Below are 22,588 nucleotides of genomic sequence, written 5' to 3' on the forward strand. Positions count from 1 at the left end.
TTTTTTTTTTTTTTTTTTTTTTTTTTTTTTTTTTTTTTTTTTTTTTTTTTTTTTTTTTTTTTTTTTTTTTTTTGTTTTATTTTTCATTAACTAAGTTTATTTGATATCAACTCCAAGTCTTTTAAATATATCTTTTATATTTTTATGCCTATCTAAAATTTTAAGAAATTTCATTTTTATACGTGGATCTCTTAATAATACTGGTTTATTAACAATTTTACAAACATCTAAATCATTTTTATGACCATCTTGAGAAAATTCTTTCCATCCTAAAACATTGAATTTATAACAATCACAATCATCAAAATTAGAACTTTTATTTAACTCATTTGCTTCTTTACTTTCATTATTAGAATTTTTACTTATGTTATTATTATTTATATTATTATGATCTGTATTATTATTTACATGTTTCAAATTAGGAGAATCAAAGAAACGGTTATGAGTTATATCAAAATTATTAGAAGATATATATTTAGAATTTGGTGAATTATTAACACCATTAGTATCATTTGTTATATTGTTATTATCTTTAACTTCTACATTATTATTATTGTTGATATCATTATTATTATAATTAAAAAAAGGAGAATTAACATCAGACATCACATTATGATGACCTTTCATATTTAATGCATTTATTGAATTTTCATTATTTATTAAACTATAATCATGTGTTTTCATGCTTTGATTATTATTAATATCATTTTTAATATTGCTATTTATTTCTATAGAAGTATTTGTATTTGTGTTATTTAAATTAAATGAATAGTTGGATGAATGAATATTATCAATGCCTACATTATTTGGTATATCATTATCATAATTATAGTTACTGTTATGATTTTTAATGTTATTATTATAATTATTAATATTATCATAATTCTTATCATTACTATAGCTCTCATCGTTATAATTGTCATAATTATTATTGTGATTGTTATTTTGGTTATTATAGTTATCATTACTATAATTATCATTATTAGTATTAGAAGTAGGAGTAGGAGTAGTAGCAGTATTATTATAATTTTCTTTATTAACATAATTTGAGTTATGAAATTTTTTAGCGTTTCTTAACATATTAGCTTTATTAGGAACCATTTTAATTGAATTATCTGTATGTTTTGAATCATTTTGTCTCATCTCATTATTTACATCATTTCCTACTTTATTAGTTATATTATTTGTTGTATTATTTTTATTTAAAGTATTATTATAATTTTCATTTTTAATAATATTTAAGTTATTTACATTTGAAATACTAGTAGTATTATCATTGCTTATATTAGGAATAAAATCATTACAATTATTCATATTATTAACATTTATTTTATTAAGGTTATTATTTAATGTATTAGTTGTTTTATTATCTTGATTACTTATATTTTTATTTATAGAATTATTAAATTTATTTTTATTATTTGAATCAAGATTTTCATTATTTTCGTTATTTGTTTCGTCATTTTCATTGTTACTATTATTCGTGGCATTATTGTTAGTGGTAGAATTTATAGCGGCATTCGTAGCTTCATAATCATCAACGTGTTTAGATGGAGCTCTTGATGATAATGTTTTTCTATTTCTGAAATGATCTTCAAATGTATTTTTATCAATTCTCTTGAACTGCTTACCTTTTGATTGCATTAGTTGAGTATTTAAATCTATTTTTTTTTTTTGTAGCTTATTATTTTCTTCTTTTAATAACCTTATATAATTATATAATGAATGACTTTCATCAATTTCTTTCGATTTATTTTCTTGAGAGACATTAAATAATGTGAAGCTTTTTCTATCTTCATCATTTTCATTCAAATATATTTTAGATTGAACATCACAAAGTAAATGAGAACAATGATCATATAATTTCTTATTAATTGATGGTATTAAATTATTTGAGTTAATATTTTTTATTGTTAATAAGTAGTTATTATCTAAATGCTGATGAGATTCAAATGCTTTTATAATTTTATTTAATATACTTTTTGAAAAGAAAATATCACTTAATTTACTAAATAAATACTTAATATTTATAGTTAAATTAATATCATTGAAAAGATTTTCAAAAAAAAAAGTATAATCTTTTGTTTTAACATCTTTAACAGAGATACTATTTAATATGTTTGTGTCTACAGTACTTTCATTTGTATCATTTTCATTTATACTATTCTTAATACTATTTTCGTTTAAAATATTATCATTTAAATCAATCTTATCTAATTCATTTTCATTTACAACGTTGTTCAATTCATTCTCATCTTGCTTATCTACATTATATGAGTTAACAATATAGGTATCATCAGTATTATTATTTTCTATTTTTTTATTTATGTCTGTTTTAATATCATTCATAGTGTTATCTAGTATTTTTTTTTTTTTTTCTTCTTCTTCTTCTTCTTTTTTTTTTCTTCTTTTTGAAGGTATTTCGCAACTTTGAGAATTTTTATCTAAACTAATTCTACCATTCTTCTTTATATCTTGATTTTTGTATAAAATATTTAATTCTTTTAAGTCATAACATGCAAATAAAAGAAAATTTTTAAAAGTAATATTTGAAACAAACGAAACATTTAAACTGATAACTTTTTTCTTAATTGATTTCAATTTGTCAATTATACTTAAAATAATTTTAGATAAAATATAAAATGAACTGTTCTGATTTGTATTGACATTTTGATTTGAAATTTCAATATTTGTTTTTTCCTTTGAATTAATACCAGGAGTTTGTGATAATTCTGCGTTTTTTTTTTTATTTATTAAATCTTTTTGTTTTGTATTATTTGTATCTTCATCGTAATTTTTCTCAATTGCGTTGATTATAAAGAGGTGTAAATTATTTAAACTATTTAATAAATTATTTAAGAAATTATTTTTAAAATCTTCTACAAAATTTAAATAATCAGAATTTCTTTTACTATTTTCATTTTTATAACTAATTTTCTTTTTTTCTTGAAATGCATCTGGATTTTCACATTTATTTTTATTTGGTCTAATTTTTAAAAACTTCATGATAAAAGAATTATCATTTAGAACTAAATTCATAAGAATAAATAATGAATTAAAATTGTAGTTTATTATTCTCATAATTATATTTAATATTATGTCTATAATACTTATATATTCATATAATTCAATAATTTTATAATTCGTTTCTTCAATAACATCAAAATAAAAAGAAAAAAATTCTAATAACTTTCCTATATTAATATGCTTATTTAATTTTAAGCAAAAATCATTTATATGAATATATATATTTTCATTATTGTGGTTTTCAATATATTCTTCCATACTGACGTTATAATGTTTTTGAAAAACTGTTTTCCTTTTCATTTTATCTTTATAATTATGTATATATTTAAAAAAAAAATTAACTAATTTTTTTTCTGTATTAAAAAAGGTGAAGAAATATAAAACTTTATTTTTTATTATTTCATAGATATTTATTAAACAAAGATTGACAGTTTTTATATCAACATAATCTGCATATTTATAAAGTATTTCTTTATTATTGTTATCAACAATATTTTTTGTATTAATTAATTCAAAAAAATAATTAATAAAAAAATTTATATATTTAATGTAATTAGGACATGAAAATAATATTTTCATTTTATGGTTTTTATTAAGATTCTGATATTTGCTAATTCTTTTTTCTTCCATACTTTGATTTATAAAATATTCTTTTTCTTTATAATAAACTTCTTTATTAATATATAGTATGTTATTATTACTATTATTATCAAAATTTTTATAAGTATCCTCCTCCTTTGAACATGTTATTTTAAAATTGTCTTCATTATGTAAAATGTTATGTTTATTGAAAAATATAAAAAGAACATAAATATATCCATGAAAAATTGTGCTTGATAATTTTATAATAAATCTAATAAGTTCTTGAGGGAAAATATTTTTTAAAGTTTTAATTATATTGTATAATATGTTCAATAATTTTTTTGATGGAAAATATAACAGCTTAATTAATTTGTTGTAGTTATTTTTATAATTATTGAAAAAACATATTTTTAAAATGTCTAAAATAAATGAAAATATATTACAAAGCTCTTTAAGATGATATATCTCTTGATTATATGTGTAGTAAGCATTATTTGATTGGGTATTATTATAAGAAAAAAAAGAAAAATAGTTAATTTTATTCATGCATATACTTGTATTACCATCATTATCTTTATTAAATGAATTTAAATTCTTTAAATTATTAATTATTTTACGAACATATTCAAATAAAATTGAAAATATAGGTATTCTATGATTTATAAATATAACACAACAATATGCACTTAAACATTTTCCAATAACATTATTACTTTTGCTTATTCTTATTATAAAATTTATATAATCACAAAAATCTTCAAAATTTGTGTATTCTCTAATTTTTAATTCTCTTCTAATTAAATTTAGTTTTTCTTTTTCTTCTTCCTTTAAGCTATTTATATTAATATTTTGATCAAATAAATATTCTTCTCTTCTCAATTTATTTAAGATATTTTCATAATGTATTTCATCATTATCTTGGAAAAAGTTTTTAATGGAAAATGGAGAAGGAACACACTCTGATTTATTATTGCATAATTTTTCTTTATTGTTTTTATCTTCTGTTATGCTTTTATAATTTATATAACTGCTCTCTTTTTTGTCAATATTCCTTAAAGAATTATTTATATTTTCTCTCGTAAAATTATCATCATTATTTTCATAATAAAAATCTCTTAAAATTATTTTATTTTTATAAATTTTATCCGTAGATAAAAAACTTATTCCTTTAATTTTATTTCCTATATAATTTTTTAAAGTATTTTCGTCTAAAAAATTATAATTTGTTTGGTTATTTGTATCATTATTACTACTATCATTTTCATTTAATTCTTTCAAGTTAATTGTTAAATTACCGATCAGAGAAACATAATTATCATTTGATTTCTTATTATTATCAGAATAAAATACCTCTTCATAATCATCAGAGGAATAATTTAAGTTAAAAACACGAAAAAGCTCACAATGTTTTTCACTCATAATTTTTTTTTTTATATTTATGGAACAACATAAATATAAATTTTTACTTTTTTCAATATTAAAAGGATTACTTATTTTATAATACAAAACTATTTTTTCTAAATCTTTTTCTTTATTTAAATTTCCTTTATAATCATCTTTTTTTTCTTTAATAATGTTATTGTTAGCACTTTCTTTTATTTTATTTTCTATTAATTCCTCATTTTTCTCTTCATTATCTCTATCTTCTTCATCTTCATCTTCTAAATCACTAAAATAATTAATACTATGGTTACTTAAAATGTTGGAATAATAATTAAATATTTCATAATTTCTTTTATATAAGGTTAATTTGTCATAATTATAATTATTTTTAATAATAGAAGAATTATTTAATTTTCTTTTTTCTTTTATATAATTATTATTATTATTAATATTATTTAGAATTGTACTACTTTTATTAAATATATCTTTATCATCCTTTAGATATCCACTTTCATTTTTAATATTTAAATTATTTAAACTATTATTATTATTATCGTATTTTTTATTATTCAACATTTTATTTTTATCTTCTTTCTTATTTTCTTTTTCTTCATTTTCCTTTGAAGATTCATATTCTAAAAATTTATTGTCTTTTTCTATTTGTATACTTTTGATAGAATTGATATTCTCATCAAATTTATGTTTTGTATTATCACTAGATGGAATATCTGCATAATTTGTTTTTTCTTGTTCATTTAACACTTCATATTTATATTTATTATCACATTGTTCTTCGTAAAGCTCATTATATAAATCATCATCAATTGTATTATTTGGATGTTCATTTTCTTCTTTTATTTGATTATTCATTTCATTATTTATTATTTCTTTTTCGTTTTTTTTTTCTTCATTCTCTCTAATGTTATTATCTTCATTTTTTTTTTTGTTTTCTTCTTTGATATTATATGAATATATATTCTCTTGCTCTCTATATTTATCATGATTTTTTTCTCCATTTTCACTTTTTTCCTGTTTTGCATAATCTTCTGTTTCTTCTTGTTCTGTTTCGTGTTCTGATTCATATTCTTCTCTTTCTTCTAATTCTGATTCCTCTAACATTTCTTCTTCTTCTTCCTCTTCTTCATCATTACTTTCATTATTTTCTACCTTATTCTTTACATTATCATAACATATTTTTTTCAAATTATTAGTAATATAAAAAGAATAAATGTATTCTGGAAAAATGTTTTTGAAATTAAAAAATGTTAAAATAAGAAGCATACCTGCTGTACTGAATGATGGCAACGATCTTGTATATTTTAAAACACAACGAAATAAAAATGATTGATTATCTGAAGTTTTATTAAACCAAATGTAAAATATTCTTAAAATATATATTATGTTATATCTTAACACAAAAATAGAAGAATGATGATTGTATTCTGATATATTATTTGATCCAAGCCAATCATTAAAACTTAATAATTTAGCTAGTAAATACAATAAGGAATATAATAATTCGTTATTTCTATATGATTTCAATGTTATATAATTACTATTATATGTTAAATTATAAAAAAAATTAAAAAGAACATTTAAAACACTTTTAACAAAAAATATACTTTTTAATCTATTTTTCAAAATTTTGTAGAGATTTCTTCCACTTAATTTGTTAAAATTCAATAAAGCTAATTTAAAAATATTTACATTTAAGAAAAATATTGATTTTGATATTAATTTTATTAAAAATTCTAAGTTATTTTCATGATATAAAACTGTCCCTATATTTTTAAAGTTGTTGTGGTCATATTTATTTATGTAATTTATAGAATTTAAATAATCATCTGAATATATTTCTTTTTCACTGTTACTTAAGTAATTTTTTTCCTCATTAAATATTTTGCTTCCTATATTTTTTTTTTTAATAAAATAAGTATCTTTTATTGGTTTGTTTATTTCATCAATTTTATTATTTTTTATACATATATAATTACTATATTCAAAGTCATTATTATAAAAAAAACCAGAATTATCAATAAAAAAAAATTCTTTTTCTTGATTTTGTTCCTCTTTTTCATCTTCATATATATTCATAAAATAATTGATATTATAGCATAGATTCATGTAATAATATAATAAATTCAAAGATAAAAATGGATATGAATCAAGTTTTTTGCTTAGATTATTACCAGGATTATCATCCAACTCTTCTAATAATTCTACATATTGGTTATTTGTACTTCCTAATCGTATACAATTTTTTGAAGACTGATTTATATATATATCATTGTTCAATTTACAATTATAGTTATTTAACTCCTTTGATTTTTTCAATAAATACTTATCTTTTTCTATTTTACAACTTTCAATTATTTTGCTGACATTAGGAACATAATTGGACTTTAATGGAAGTAAATTTATAAAAATTTCTTCATTGTTAAACAAGCTTTGTTTTATTTTATCAATATCATTGTTAATACTTCTATTTTTTTCAGCATCACTTGTTTTATTTAAGTAACTTTTTGTTAACTGTTGATTATATTTATTTAAAATGTTAAAAATGCTTTCCTTATATGATTCTTTTTTTTTATTAATATCCATTTCATTAAATTTCTTTTTTTCAAATTTATATAAATCAATATATAAAATTTTTAAATTTTCGTACAAACGAAAAAAATATCTATAAAATAATTTATCATTACTTATATAATCTTTTAAAAATATCTTTTTAGGAACTTTATAATTTAGGGTACCAAATGAGTAATCTTTTTTTTTTTTTATTTCCCCTGTAATATTTTTAATTTCCTCTAAGCATACAAAAATAGAATAACCAAAATGAAATATAAAATATCCTGATTCATCATAGAATATTAAGTTATGAATAATATTTAATATATATCGAATAGATACTAAAATAAATTCATTTGAATTGTTATCATTTTCTTCTATTTTATTAGATATATTTATATTTTTTGAATAATTTTTTTTTCTTTCTTTTTCATCCTTTTTTTTTTCTTTATTATCTTCCTCTTCTTCATTACAGTGATCAGCTTTTTCTTTTTTTTTAGTATTTTCATTCATTTTATTTTCATATAAATTTTCCAAATATATAAAATAATAAAAAAGATAAATAATATGATGAAAAAAATTATAAAAATTATTATTATTGTATAGGGCCAATTTAGATAAGGGATATGAACATAATACATTAAAAAATTTTAAATATTCTAATGATATCTCTTCTCCTGAGTTAAAAAAATTATTAATTAATAAATTTGCCTTTGAAAAAGTTTTGAATGAGCATAAAATAAATGAACAATAATTACGAGTATTTTTAATATCTTTATAATTATATCCATCTAAATAAAACTGCTCAGAAATATCTTTATTTCTTAGTAAGTCATTATAAGTATATACACATTTTAAATTATCATAATAAAAGTTTTTTTCATTATAAATAAAACTATCATTTATATCATCTAAACTATTTAATAATTCTTTTTCTTCTTTCATATTATTTTCACATGTGGAATTATTTATATTTACAGTGTTTTCACTTTCAATAGTTTTTAATGAATCTGTAGTGTGCATAAATTCATTAACATTATCATTTCTGTAACTCATATGAACAATATTTTTATTATCATTTGAAGATATACTTTTATTTTTATCCATTAATGTAATATTTTCATTATATGGATCTTCAAACTCATAACCTAATTGTTTTTCATTATTTTTTATTTTAAAATCGTCATCACTTAAGTTATCGATATCATCCTCCTTATTTTCATTATTTTGAAAAATTTGCTCATTAGCTTCAGTACAATTCTCATCATTACCTCTTAATTTATTCAAATTATTATTTTTGTCATTTATGTTAACATTTAATTCTTTCATTTTTCTATTTATAATTAAACAAATACTTTTATATAAATTTTCAAATAATGATATGTTATAATTTATTAACAAGTTAATTCCACCTGAACAGTTCAGAAAATAAAACAAAAAGTCATTAACTGCAGTAATAAAGCAAATATCATATGAATTTAAAAATAAAGAGTTTTTTATATGAACTTCAAATTCCTTTAGAATATAAAGAAAAAGTGTAAAAAACTGATTTCTTTGTAAATAAGAAATAATATAATTATGCAACTTGTGTAAATAAAAATTATTCTTCTTTTTATTTTTCTCATCAAAAACAAAAATTTCATTCTCATATAGTGCATCATAACAACTGTTTTTACTTTCGTGATTACAAGTATGTTGAAATAATTCTTTATGGACACTTTTTAAGTTGTAAATAAATTTAGAAATAAATTTTTTGCTAAATAACATTTTGTCATAATTTCTTCTATTTAAGATTATATCTATAACACTACTTTCAAATTTATTAATTTCTTCAAAAAGTTTTACTCTGCTCATAATTATACCAAGTAGTCTTTTAATATTGTACCTATATTTAAAAAAATATATATATAATAAATTAAAATTACAAAAATCATTTCATGTATTAGTAATATATTTTAGTAGATAAAATATTATATATAACTCAAGAAATTTGGTGTAATATGTAACAAATTAGAATACTTAATATTTACATATATTTAAAATATATAAAATTTTTACCTTTTCATTTTGTTATTTGATGATAATTTTAATAATCTTTTATATGATGATTCGTTATTTTCGTCCACCTAACACAATATAAAAAAAATAAGCGTTTATATTATATATGACTATTTATCACAATATATACATATATATAATAAATACTTTTTTATATTAAATATTCATACAAATTTATGCTTTCACTTAAAAAACAAACTCTCTGAAATGTTTTTTATATTATATTTTAGTAGCTCATTATAATATATTTTTTAATATATATTTTATAAATATATAAAATAAGATAAAAAAAATGAAAAATTAAAAATAAGATATATGCAAATCTTTTACATTTAAGTTCTAAAACATTTGAAATATTTATTCTCTAACAAGTTTTAACAACGAAAAAAATAAATGAAACAAAAATGTAAACAAATAGATATATAAACTATTTTCAACGAATTTTACATATTAAAAAAAAAAAAAATTATAAAAATTATTAATTAAAAAAAATTACATTATATTAATAGTTTATGAACATATGAAAATATCAATAAACAACAAAACATAAGAAGATAAGGATAACAAAAAAAAATATTTACATTATAATAAATTAATTAATCTACTTTCTAATTAAAAAGTAAAAATAAAAACAAAATTTAACAAATAATAAATATATTAATTTAAATTTATGTAAATATATTATATATATAGATAAAAAAAATAAAATAATTTTTTATGAAATATATAACATTTTCTTTAAAAAATATACATAAATATGCATTTAAATTTTAGTTAATATATTTAGATAAATTTATTAGGTACAATAACAAAAACGGGGAATACATATATATATATAGAAACTTATCATAAAAGGAATTTCTCATTATAAATGAAAAAAAACTCTCATGCAAATGTAAATATATGTATGAAAATACAAATAAAAAATTTGCAATATACATATATATATATATATAATTAGATTACATAAATTTTTTCTTTTGTTTATTTTTATAAACATTTTCATTATTATTTAATTTATTAGCTTACATAATTGTAAAAAAGGTTCATAACATAAGAATTAGAAATAAGAGCAACAATTGTCTTTAATATTGACGTTTTAATTTTCCAAGATGATAAAAAATAAATATTATTAACATGGAGCATATCAATTAGATATATTAAAACATGAGGAGTTTTATTATCAAAGTACAAAATATCTGAATTAAAGTTCATATGTATTATATATTTAGCTAACTCTGAATATAATGCACATCTTCTTAATATTAGTAAACAACCCAATATATCATAAATTTTAATTTGCATATATTTTGAATAATTTATAAAAAAATCCTCTTCTTTATTTTTTATATTTTTATAAATATAAAATATCCACAAAGCTCCATATTTAATTATTTTTTTATATATTAGAATATCACTTTCATTTATTTCTTTTTTATTTTTATACATTTCAGTAAATATATTTAATATTTTTATTATCAAATCATTTCTTGGAGGTTTGAAATAATTTACATGTTTTTTTTCATTATCTAAATCAAATTTAGATTCAATAGAATTTCTATTGTTATTTTCAATACTTTTAATGTTTTCATTATTTTCATTATTTTCATTATTTTCAATATTTTCATTATTTTCAATATTTTCACACATTTCATCGTTACTATTGTTTATTAAAATTTGCTCGCTTTTCTTTACGTCATTTTCACAAGAAGTATTTGTTTCGTCTTTTTTTAATTCATTTTTTAAATGGCTATCTGAATTATTCACTTCATAAAAATTATTTTTTATAAATTCTTCCTCTAATATATTTGCTAATTCGTATAATTCCTTATTATTATCTTCTGTTGATAAATAATTTTGATAAAAACAATTTATTTCATTATATTTCTTCCAATTAACGTTTTCATCCATTAATGTATTTATATTATATGTCTTTATATCTACAGATTTTTTAGGTGCATATATATCATCTTTTTCCAAATCTACATTTTCTACATCTAATGTTTCTTCATTGATTTTACTTCTTAAATTGTTGTCATAGAAATTTTCTCTATAATATCTGTAATATACGAAAAAATAAAACAAAAATAAATAAATATAATGAAAAAATATGTAAATGGAAAAATATGAAAAACGAAAACAAAAATAAATAAGTATAATGAAATAATATGTAAATGGAAAAATATGAAAAAGGAAAACAAAAATAAATAAATGAAATAATATGTAAATGGAAAAATATGAAAAAGGAAAACAAAAATACTTACTTTAATGCTTCATTTATTTCCTCTGATTGTCCTAATACAATTAATGATAATGTTTTAAAACATCCTTTAATAATAATTTTATCTATTAAGAGTGATGAATCAATAGTAGAATTGTTCAAAGAAGCAAATAATAATCTGTTCTTAAAATTATAAGAAGCTGGATATAACTGTTTAAAATAATGATAATTATATTTATTGACAACATTAACATAAATACTTAAATTGCAATCAATTGGTGATGGATGTGTTTTCCCTTCAAATTCTAAGTTATTAAATATTTTATCATTAGTTGGTAAAATAAGTATACCTGTTAATAAAACCAAATTTTCATTAAAATTTATTTCTTCTACAAACACAGGATAATTATGCTGAGAAATTTCATTTAAATTATTTCCATTATTATATAAATAAGAATCGGTATATTTTATTTGATTTTTAATATCATCATCTGTTTTTTCAATATGTATAGAGCAAACTGATGTTTGCGAATTAATTAAACTATTATAATTTATATTATCTTGATCAAAATAATTCTTTTTATAAGTATTTAATCTAGTATTTTCTTTATTATTTCTATTTGCAGCACTTTTATTAAAATGCGATTGTTGATTATTTTTACCTTCTAATTTTAAATTGTTTGAGTTCAATGAATTATTATTAAATGTTGCCCCATTGTTACTTTTTTTTACTTTTATATCGTTATTACGTTTATAAAATTTATTTATATATTTAATATTGTAAACAGATTGCTTTATGTTTCTAACATATTTTTTATTTTTATGATTCATCATATTTTTATTTACTATGTTTCTTTTACTTTCCTCATCATTCTCGTTTTTTTCTTTATTAAAATACATTTTATAATTAAAAAAATAAATAAAATAAATAAATATATGTAATATATATATATATATATATATAATTAATATAAAATAATAATTTCTTTAATTTTCATAATTTTATTTAAATTACAAAAATATATGAAATGTAAATACTTATAATTTAAAAACAATACAAAAATTGAGAAAAAAAAACATTTTCTCATTTTTTTTTTTTTTCTTTTTTATATAGCATTATTTAATTACTTTATTTTAATGTATTTAGCTCATTATATATACTTGAATTTTTTTTTTTTTTTTTTTTTTCAAAATTGTTTAAATACAAAACATCAAATTTTTAATAAAATATAATACATATTTATGTTATACGTTTTTTCATTTCTTTTTTTTTTTCTTTTTTTAAAGGTAAAGTTTTTATATGTTTTAAAATTTAAAAAAAAATAAAATAAAAATGTAAATTTATGTTTAAAAAAGAAGTGTAAAAATTTAAAAAGAATAAAATAAAAAAAAATAGCAAGAAAAATAAAATATAATAAAATGAAGCAAAAAATTAAATACGGTAAAAATATATATATTAAAAATATTGTTGTGATAAAATTTACAAATGACTGTTATATATAAACTATAATTTGTTTTAAAAGTAAAAAAATAAAAAAAAAAAAAAAAAATTGTATAAAACAAAAAAAAATTTACTAAAAATATTTAAAAAGATTATGTACATGTAGCATATGAGTAGTAAAAAAAACTGTATATCATCTAAATTATATAAAAAGTTTATATTAGGTAAAAATTTAGAATAATTTATCTTAAAATATAGATTCTCTTTTTCTTATTTTATTTTATTTTATTTTTTTTTTTTTTTTTACAATAAATTTTAATTGATTTTGTTACTCTTTAAAAAAAAAAATAAAAATATGTTAAAATGTATAGATATATTTTAAAATATTAGAAATTTTCAAGAAAAAAACAAAAAACATGCTACGATAGCAATAAATTTAAAAATTGTACACATTTTATATAAATTACAATGTTCTGATTCGCACTTATTTTTTTTTTTTTTTTGGAAATTTTCATTTTTTTATATAAAAATGATATATTTTTTTTTCTTTTATTATTTAGAAAATCTCTTTTTTTCTTTTTTTTTTTTTTTTTTTTTTATAATATAGAAGATTCTAAATATTATCAGATTTTTTTTTTTTTATGAAAAATTTTACAAAGAAATAATAATTTTCAATGTAAGTTGATTTTCAGAAAATTTAATTAATTGTAGTTCTACAGATAATATAAATATAAAAAAATTCTATATACATATATTTTAGAATACACACATATTAAAAGGAAATTAAATTGATTAAATTTAAAAATAAGGGATTTTATTTATAATAATATATAATAATCATTTCTTTTTTTTTTTTTTTTTCTTAATTTTGTAAATTTTATATTTTTCATATATTTAATAAGGAAAAATAAATTTTATAAAATAAATTTTAAAAAATAAATTTTATGGATAATTTATTCTTTCTCAGTTTTTAATTAAAATATTCAAAATTTTTAATTTTTTTTTCTTTTTTTTTTTTTTTTTTTCCTTTATCTTAACATTATTTTTAAAGGAACAATAATTAATTTCTAATTTTTTAATTTTTTTTTTTTTTTTTCGTAAGACCTTTTTTTATTTGTTTATATTTATTTGGCTATCTTGGAGTAACTTAAAAAGACATTTCTTTTATAATATTAAAAATTCTTCTAAAATATGTTGTAAATTTAAATAAATATTTATGACTTAAAGTATTCTTCTAAAATATATCCAATAGTATTAGGGTATGACAAATGTGATGCAAAATGAAGATGAATACATTTTAAAGTTAAAAAATTTGAAATTCCTCCAATTCCTTTTATTCGTAATGTATTAATTTTTCTAAGTATTTCTGAAACTACATTAGAATTGATTTGATACTTCTTGAAATATTCATTTGTAACTGGTTTGATTTCAAAAGAGTTTCTATAATAGTTCATTATATCTCCACTTTTATACTGATTTAAAAAGTTATCACTATTAACAAAGAAATTATAGAAAAAAATTAAAATTCTTTTGTTAATATGTCTTAATCGGATTATTATATATTTTAAATGATCATATATCAAATAATATCTAAGTAAATTAAATTCATCACTTCTATGATTTATAAATTTTTCAATATTTTTAATTATATTAATTTTTTCTAAATGAGAAATATAAGCACATACATTTTTATTAATTAACCAATATATAGTAGGAAAAGGCCTAATACATTTTAGTAATATTATTTCATTTTCAATCATTTTTTTTAATTTTTGATCATTTTCTATTGTTGTATTATTTATCAAATTGTTTAATTCTGTATCTACATTTTCATTGCAATTTTTCATTTCACATCTGTTTTCTTTATTTGAATTAATGTTATCTTTTTTGTGTATTTCATTCAAATTTTTTAAAAGGTGAGTACCTTTTTCTAAGGTTATTTTATCACTCATTAATGTTTTCGAATAATTTTTTACATGATATGTTCCATTTTCATTACCTGTTTCATAATTAGCTGATAAATATGTGCCACCATTATAAGGAACACTTTTTTTTTTGCTTTTATATGTGTCATGTTCATTTTCTTTCATATGTATATTCAATTTTTCTTCATAATATTCTGTTGTAATTTCTTTACTACTTTCACTATTATTTTCATTTTCCTCCTTATAGAGATATATATTTTCTTTTCTTTTTTTTTTCTCATTATTAATGCTATTAATGGAAAAGGTAGAATCCTCCTCTTTTTGATTGACAAAATTTCTTTTACATTGATGAATTTTTTTAATTAGATATTTATAAAAATTTGCTTCAATTTTTTTTTCAAAAACCATCAAAAATATAAAATAATCAATTGTTAATTCGTCAAAATAAAAATCGTCTTCCATATCATTATTATCTTTGTAATATCCATATAATGTATAATCTCTAAATAAATGAGATAAGGGAGTTTTCTGTGAATATAAAAATCGATTAATGAAATATAATACGTTAATTCTTTTTTCATCATCTAAAATTTCAAATATATTTTCTGTATTTTTTTTTTTTAAAGCATTTTTTTTTCTATAATTCTTTTTATCATTTAATTCATTTTCATATATCTTCTGTTGTTTATATAAATCGTCTAAAAAAATATTTTTTAGAATAGATAAAGAATGTTCATTACTAAAGCATAAATTTATTATATAATATAAATTTTGTTTTTTATAATCATATTTATTCAAATTAAAAGTTTTACACACATTTTCAAATATTCTAGAACAATCAAAATTTATATAAAATGGAGAAATACTAATAGTTCCAATATCTTTTTTTAACATAATTTTTATTTTTCTTAATCCAATAGGGTCTCTATTTAGCATATTATGAATATCATAAAAATGATTTAAACATAAAGATGTGTCATCAAAAAAGGTATTTAAGGAATTGTTATTTTTTAATAAACTAAAATTGTACATAGATAATTTATGAGATAAATGTTGATTTTTACACTTAAAATTTTTATTTTTATTTTTGTTATCTTCTATATTAGTTGACTCACTAAAATAATTATAAACAGACTCATCTGAATTGTTACAGTTGGTAATTAAGTAATTATTATCACTTACTTCAGGAAAAGAATTTTTTAAATTAGTCAAAGATTCAGAAGAGTCTGAAATTGATATATCTGTTTTATTAAAGAACTTTTTAAAATTTGTTGATGATTCTTTATAACCTTCATGTGCCTCATCACAACCATTGCATGGAATTCTTAGCTCACTACTTAGAATACCTGAATCGCTATTAGATTTAAATAATTTTTTAAATAATTCTTTTGAATCATTTTTAATTCTCCCCTTTTTTTTTTTCTTTTTTTTATCAAATTTTACAAAATTTAAATTTATATTTAATGGTTCATTTATTAAACTATCAATGCATATTTTCTTTATATAATTTGATACCTTTTTATTTTTTGGAAATTTAAAAAACTCAAATAAATTTTTGTTGTTTAAATTTTTAGAAAAAAGGGAATCATTACAATAAATTTCTTTATTTTTGTTTTTTATTTTAAAGGGTGTCCTATAATTATAAAAAAATTTCTTATATATTTTTTCATTAGTTGAAAATACGTTTTTTGATTCAATATTAAAAATTTTAAATGATTTGACTATATTTAATAAATTATTATAGGATTCCTCATTATAAATTTGAATATCATTCGTAATAATAAATTTTAAAATACAAAATAAATCTAATTCCTTTAAAAAATTATTTTGCAAGGTTACTTGTTCAATAGAAATATCATTCATCTTACTACTTATCTATTAGAAATTAATAAAAAATATTTTCACATAAATATATGTATATATAATTTTGTTGGTAATAATATGATAATATATTTTATAGTTAAAAAAAATATTCTATAAAACCTAAATTTTTTTTTCTCTTATTTTTTTATTATTATAAAATTTTTAGAGTCATATTTTACTATTATTTTTTTTTTTTCTTTTTTTTTTTTTCTACATTTTACGAATATCTCAAATTATGCATTTAGAATATTATTAAAAATAAACTAAAACATATACAAAATGTAAATATATGTGAATAAAGAAATAAACAAAATTATGAATTAATTTTTTATAAAGTATATATTTATAACATTCTACTATAGGATACTTATTTTTTTTATGAAATTATAAAATGTGTTAAAAATACTTGGATAAAATTTATGACTATAATATAAAATAAAAATGGAATTCACATTTTGACATAATAAAATTTTTTATTTTTTTAGAGGAAAATTAAAAATTATAAAGCTCTAATAAAAATAAAAGATGCATTGTAAAAAGATAAAGTTGAATCCTTTATTAATTTTTTTATATGCATATTTAAAAAAATTTTTAATTATCATATTTTTAAAATATGTATGAAAATTAAAATAAATTGTCAAATATGTTTTTAAATTAACCTTATATATATCATAAAAAATAATTCTATCAAAAATGAAATTTAATTAAATATTAAAAAAACAGGATAAAATCGAAAAAAAAAAAAAGTAGAACAAAGGTATGCATTTGTATATATTCTTTTATAAATAACATAGTGTGTCATTTATGATGATTTTTTTTTTTATACTTCTTTATTACAAAAATAAACCAATTCAATAAAAAATTCTAAAACAGTAAAATTATGTTTTAATTCTTCTCATACAATGTATATTGATGAAGTAATAATTTAAATTATAATATTCCTTTTCGTATTTTTTTCACAAAATATCATTTATGTAATAATGAAGCTTAAATTAATTTTTAGTAATAAGAATCATTTAATATGTTAACTTTCAAATTACATTTACATTTTCTTTATTTTGATAGTGTATATAAAATTATATAACCTTTTTTCATACTTTTTAAAAGTGAAAACAAACTATTTCAAAAGGAAATTTCTTATGTAAATATAAAAATTTAGTATCTTTTTAATAAGTATCATCTACTAAAAAATGTTATATATTAATAAAAGTTTGTTTTTATACTTTTATTTTTTTTTTTTTTTTATGTAAAAAATAAATTAATACTATAGATAAATTAATAACAATAAAAAAAATCATGATCATTTACCTATCGAATAATAAAGCACCTACATAAAAAAAAGTAATTAAAAAAAAAAAAAAAATAAAAAGTGCAAAAACTAGGATTTGAAATATATATAAGTAAAATTTGCATACATATATATATATATATAAATATATATAAGAAAAATTTTAATAACATTTTATCATCGTAAGAAAACTGTTTTAAAAAGAAATATTTATCAAAATATTAATAAGTACTGAAAAAAAAAGCTATATATTTTTTTTTTTTTCTTGAAAAATTTAAAGATAAAAAATATACTTGTATATATATATATATATACAAAATTGAAATAAATTAAATATTATATAAAGTTAAATTTATTAAATATGGAGAAAAGTTTTATTATGGTTAAGCCAGATGGTGTGCAGAGAGGCTTGGTGGGTTCAATAATAAAGCGTTTTGAAAGAAAAGGATATAAAATGATAGCAATAAAAATGTTAAATCCATCTAAAGAAATTTTAAAAGAACATTATAAAGATCTATGTGAAAAATCATTTTTTAGTTCTTTAATAGAATATGTTGGTAAAGGACCTGTAGTTGCAATGGTATGGGAAGGAGTAGATATAGTAAACCAGGGAAGAAAATTAATTGGTGAAACTAATCCATTAAATAGCAATGTAGGTACTATTAGAGGAGATTTTTGCTTAGAAGTAGGAAAAAATGTAATTCATGGTAGTGATTCAGTTGCATCAGCTAATAGAGAAATTAATATTTGGTTTAAACCGGAAGAACTAGTACAATGGAATTATCATTTAAAGGAATGGATATGTGAATAATTATATATTTTTATTATAGATGTTTCATTATTAATACTTGAAATTTTATTTTTTTTTTTCATTTTATTTTATTCTTTTATTAAAAAGAAAATTTTCATTTTATAGTTAAAAAAAATTCCTTTTTTTTAAGGAAAAAAAAATAATAATAATGTTCATTTTAAATTTTAAATGGTCCATGAATCTTATATAAGTATATCAATATACTTTTTCTTTTTTTAATTTTAATTAAAAAAGATTTACTAATATTATTCTTGTAGACATATATATTATCTAGGTAAACTATAAAAAAAAAAGGAAGATAATTATTCATTAAATATTTTTTTTTATAATTCATTTTGGACATTTTATTACTTAGAAATTTTACATATAATTATTCAATTGAAATTTACAATTGACAAATATAATCATATTATTATAATATATTTTCTTTTAATAAAATAAATAATTACACTAACATTGATTGTCCATAAATAAAAAGCTTTCGTAATTTTTTGTTAAAAGCATTTAAGTAAATATTGATTTAAATTTTTGAATTTTCAGAATATATGCAAAATAACAAAGGCTCTTAAAATATAAATCATAACACTAATTATTTTTAAAAAAAACATATAAAAAAAATATTCTATAACAATTTAAATGAGATACAATTTTTTAGTTTAATTTCACATTTAAAAAAAAAAAAAAAGAAAGAAAAATTATACTTTTTACTAATATTTATAATTATGGTTATATATATATAATGGAAAATTTTAAATATTTTGAAACATTCATGAATAATCATTAAGATACAGAATAATATACTTTAAATTAAAAAATTGTATAAACATAAGTAAACAAAAAAAAAAAAAAAAAAAAAAAAAAAAAAAAAAAAAAAAAAAAAAAAAAAAAAAACATAACTTTTTTAAATGAACAAATTTTAATTATTTACTTATATACTTACAAATATATATATGTGAATATATATGTTTTCTTATATTATTTTTGTAAGCAAATACAAGACCTTAATAATGATTTATTTCATAAAAAAACAATTTTCAAAAATAATCGCATATATTTTCCAGTATTCAGAATATAAAAAATATATTTCTATGAAAAACTTTTGGTTTTCATTATTTGTACATAATATTTCCTCTAGCTGTTTATGTAAATTATCTTTTAAATTTGAAAATATAGTACAATATAAAAAAAACTTATTTACTTAATATATATATATATATATTATGAATAACTTTATAAATAATTTTATTTATTTTTGAATATTCACAAAAAATACATATATCTTTATATGTGTGTGTACTTTTCTTATAAGGTTTATACTTCTTTTGTTTTTCTCTTCCGTATGTACAAATGTTAGCTTCATGTTTATTTAACTTAGTGCCTTAACGACCATATTTACATTAAATTTTTTGAGATGTGTGTACTTTTGTCCTACTCCAACAAAAACAATTGGTTTTCCTGTTAAATAAACCATAGATAAAGCAGTTCCAACTTTATCATCAACAGTGTCAAATTTTGTTAAAAGTATTCCATCAATTGTTCTTTTATTTGAATTACATGTTGCCTCAGCTAAGGCTTGATTAAATTTTTTTAATTGATCTATTGCATCATTTCCTACCAAAGCTTCTCCTACAAATAAAATTAAATCTGGATTATTATTTAAAATTAATTTTCCTAAAGACCTCATCAATGGTTCATTATCTTGCATTCTTCCTGCTGTATCAATTAGAATAACATCATAGTTTTCTTTTTTTGCATATAAAATAGCATCTTTTGCAATATTAGAAGCATCTTTTCCATATCCCTTTTCATATAAAAATACATCCAAGCAATTTGCATGAGTTCTTAATTGTTCAACTGCTCCAGCTCTGAAAGTATCACATGCAGCTATCATAATTTTTAGATTTCCTTTATTTTTTAAATAATAACATACTTTTGCTAAATTAGTTGATTTACCAACACCGTTTACACCTAAAAACACTATTGAATATAATTTTCCCAAAGATTTGGCCTCCAAAGCTGAACGTAACACATCTACTGAATCTTTTGGTATTAATATAGTTTGTAATGTTTCAGTTAAAACATTAGAAACAACATTTTTAATATTCCTCGCAAAAATAGTCTTTCTTTTTCCTATTAAGTTTTCTTTCATTCTATCCATTAATGTATCACATATATCTACTGCAACATTTTTTGAAAGTAACTTATTTTTTATTTCTTGTAGGATATTTTCAATATCCTCTTCTTCAATTTTATTGTTATAAGAAAAAAATTTTAAAAATGTATCATTTAACTTCGTTAAAAAAGTATTACTGTTATCATTATTGTCATCACTTGAATCATCTATTTCCCCTTCATATTTTTCTATTTCGTTATAATTATTTTTATTTTGATTTTTTGAATAATCTAATTTTTCCAAATCTTTTTTAGTAACTTTTTGGCTCATTTCCCATTCTCTTGCAGTTTTTTTTATTTTACCTTTTTTTTTATTATTCGAAAGGTTTTCATCATTATCATTCAATTTTTCTTCTTCATTTTTAAATTTATTATTTTTTTCTTTTTTCTTGTTGTCATTATTACTTTTCTTTTCAAAAATATTCTCATTTTCATCTAAAATCTTTAAAAATTGCTTATCAAAATTTATTGGAATATCAATTTCAAATACATCTATATTATTAGGAAATAATTTTATAAAAGATTTTTTTATTTTTAAAAATAAATTATCTAAGTAAGATGTATTTTGAATTCCTTGATATACAATAAGTATAACTATATCTAAATCATTTATTAATTTCCACTTTACATGAAAATTATTAAATTTTTTACAAAATTCATCATATTTCTCTTCTATTAAAATATTTTTAACAATCATTCTCATCGTTGTATCTCCAATATCATAAAAATTATACGACCATAACAAAACTCCACCTTTACTAAATATATTAATTACATCTATCATTTTCTTTTAACATAAAAAAAAAAAAAAAAAATTAATGGGGTATCTTATTTATTTACATAAATATAATTAAAAACAAAAATTTAAGTGTTAATTAATTATAATTATTAAAAAGAAAAATATTCATCACAATTCAACTATAAATATAAATTCTTTAACTAATGGCTATTTAAAATACATACTTTCATATATTTTCTATATATATTTTAAAAAATTATACAAAAATGTCATATATAAATAAAATAATTAAATAAATTAATAAAATATAGGAATAAAAAAAACATATAAAGTTCAAATTTTATTATTTAATAATATATCATAAACGTAATATGGAAATTAATATATTTTGCCAAATAAAATAAGAAAGATATATACTAAATTTAGTATATATTACAAAAAAAAAAAAAAAAAAAAAAAAAAAAAAAAAAAAAAAAAAAAAAAAAAAAAAAAAAAAAAAAAAAAAAAAAA

At 17.6% G+C, this 22,588-nt stretch overlaps 4 protein-coding genes across 4 annotated transcripts; 1 reads left to right on the plus strand and 3 right to left on the minus strand.

The window, feature by feature from the left end:
* Nucleotides 1–96: 96 nt before the first annotated feature.
* Nucleotides 97–12,739, minus strand: PGAL8A_00172800 (conserved Plasmodium protein, unknown function; the record flags this gene model as incomplete). The annotated part of the gene is made up of 4 exons (XM_028670051.1): nt 97–9,445; nt 9,619–9,686; nt 10,648–11,677; nt 11,883–12,739. 4 exons carry the CDS (start codon nt 12,737–12,739, stop codon nt 97–99), a joined length of 11,304 nt encoding a protein of 3,767 aa, XP_028526842.1.
* A 1,755-nt stretch (nt 12,740–14,494) lies between these two features.
* Nucleotides 14,495–17,068, minus strand: PGAL8A_00172900 (rhoptry protein, putative; the record flags this gene model as incomplete). The annotated part of the gene is made up of 1 exon (XM_028670052.1): nt 14,495–17,068. The coding sequence occupies one exon, from the start codon at nt 17,066–17,068 to the stop codon at nt 14,495–14,497; it is 2,574 nt and encodes an 857-aa protein (XP_028526843.1).
* A 1,667-nt stretch (nt 17,069–18,735) lies between these two features.
* Nucleotides 18,736–19,167, plus strand: PGAL8A_00173000 (nucleoside diphosphate kinase, putative; the record flags this gene model as incomplete). The annotated part of the gene is made up of 1 exon (XM_028670053.1): nt 18,736–19,167. The coding sequence occupies one exon, from the start codon at nt 18,736–18,738 to the stop codon at nt 19,165–19,167; it is 432 nt and encodes a 143-aa protein (XP_028526844.1).
* Nucleotides 19,168–20,533: 1,366 nt separating this feature from the next.
* On the minus strand, nt 20,534–22,123 carry SRPR-alpha (signal recognition particle receptor alpha subunit, putative; the record flags this gene model as incomplete). The annotated part of the gene is made up of 1 exon (XM_028670054.1): nt 20,534–22,123. One exon carries the CDS (start codon nt 22,121–22,123, stop codon nt 20,534–20,536), a length of 1,590 nt encoding a protein of 529 aa, XP_028526845.1.
* Nucleotides 22,124–22,588: the final 465 nt, after the last annotated feature.

This window comes from Plasmodium gallinaceum, assembly GCF_900005855.1.
Source record: "Plasmodium gallinaceum strain 8A genome assembly, contig: PGAL8A_v1_66, whole genome shotgun sequence".
Taxonomy (NCBI): domain Eukaryota; phylum Apicomplexa; class Aconoidasida; order Haemosporida; family Plasmodiidae; genus Plasmodium; species Plasmodium gallinaceum.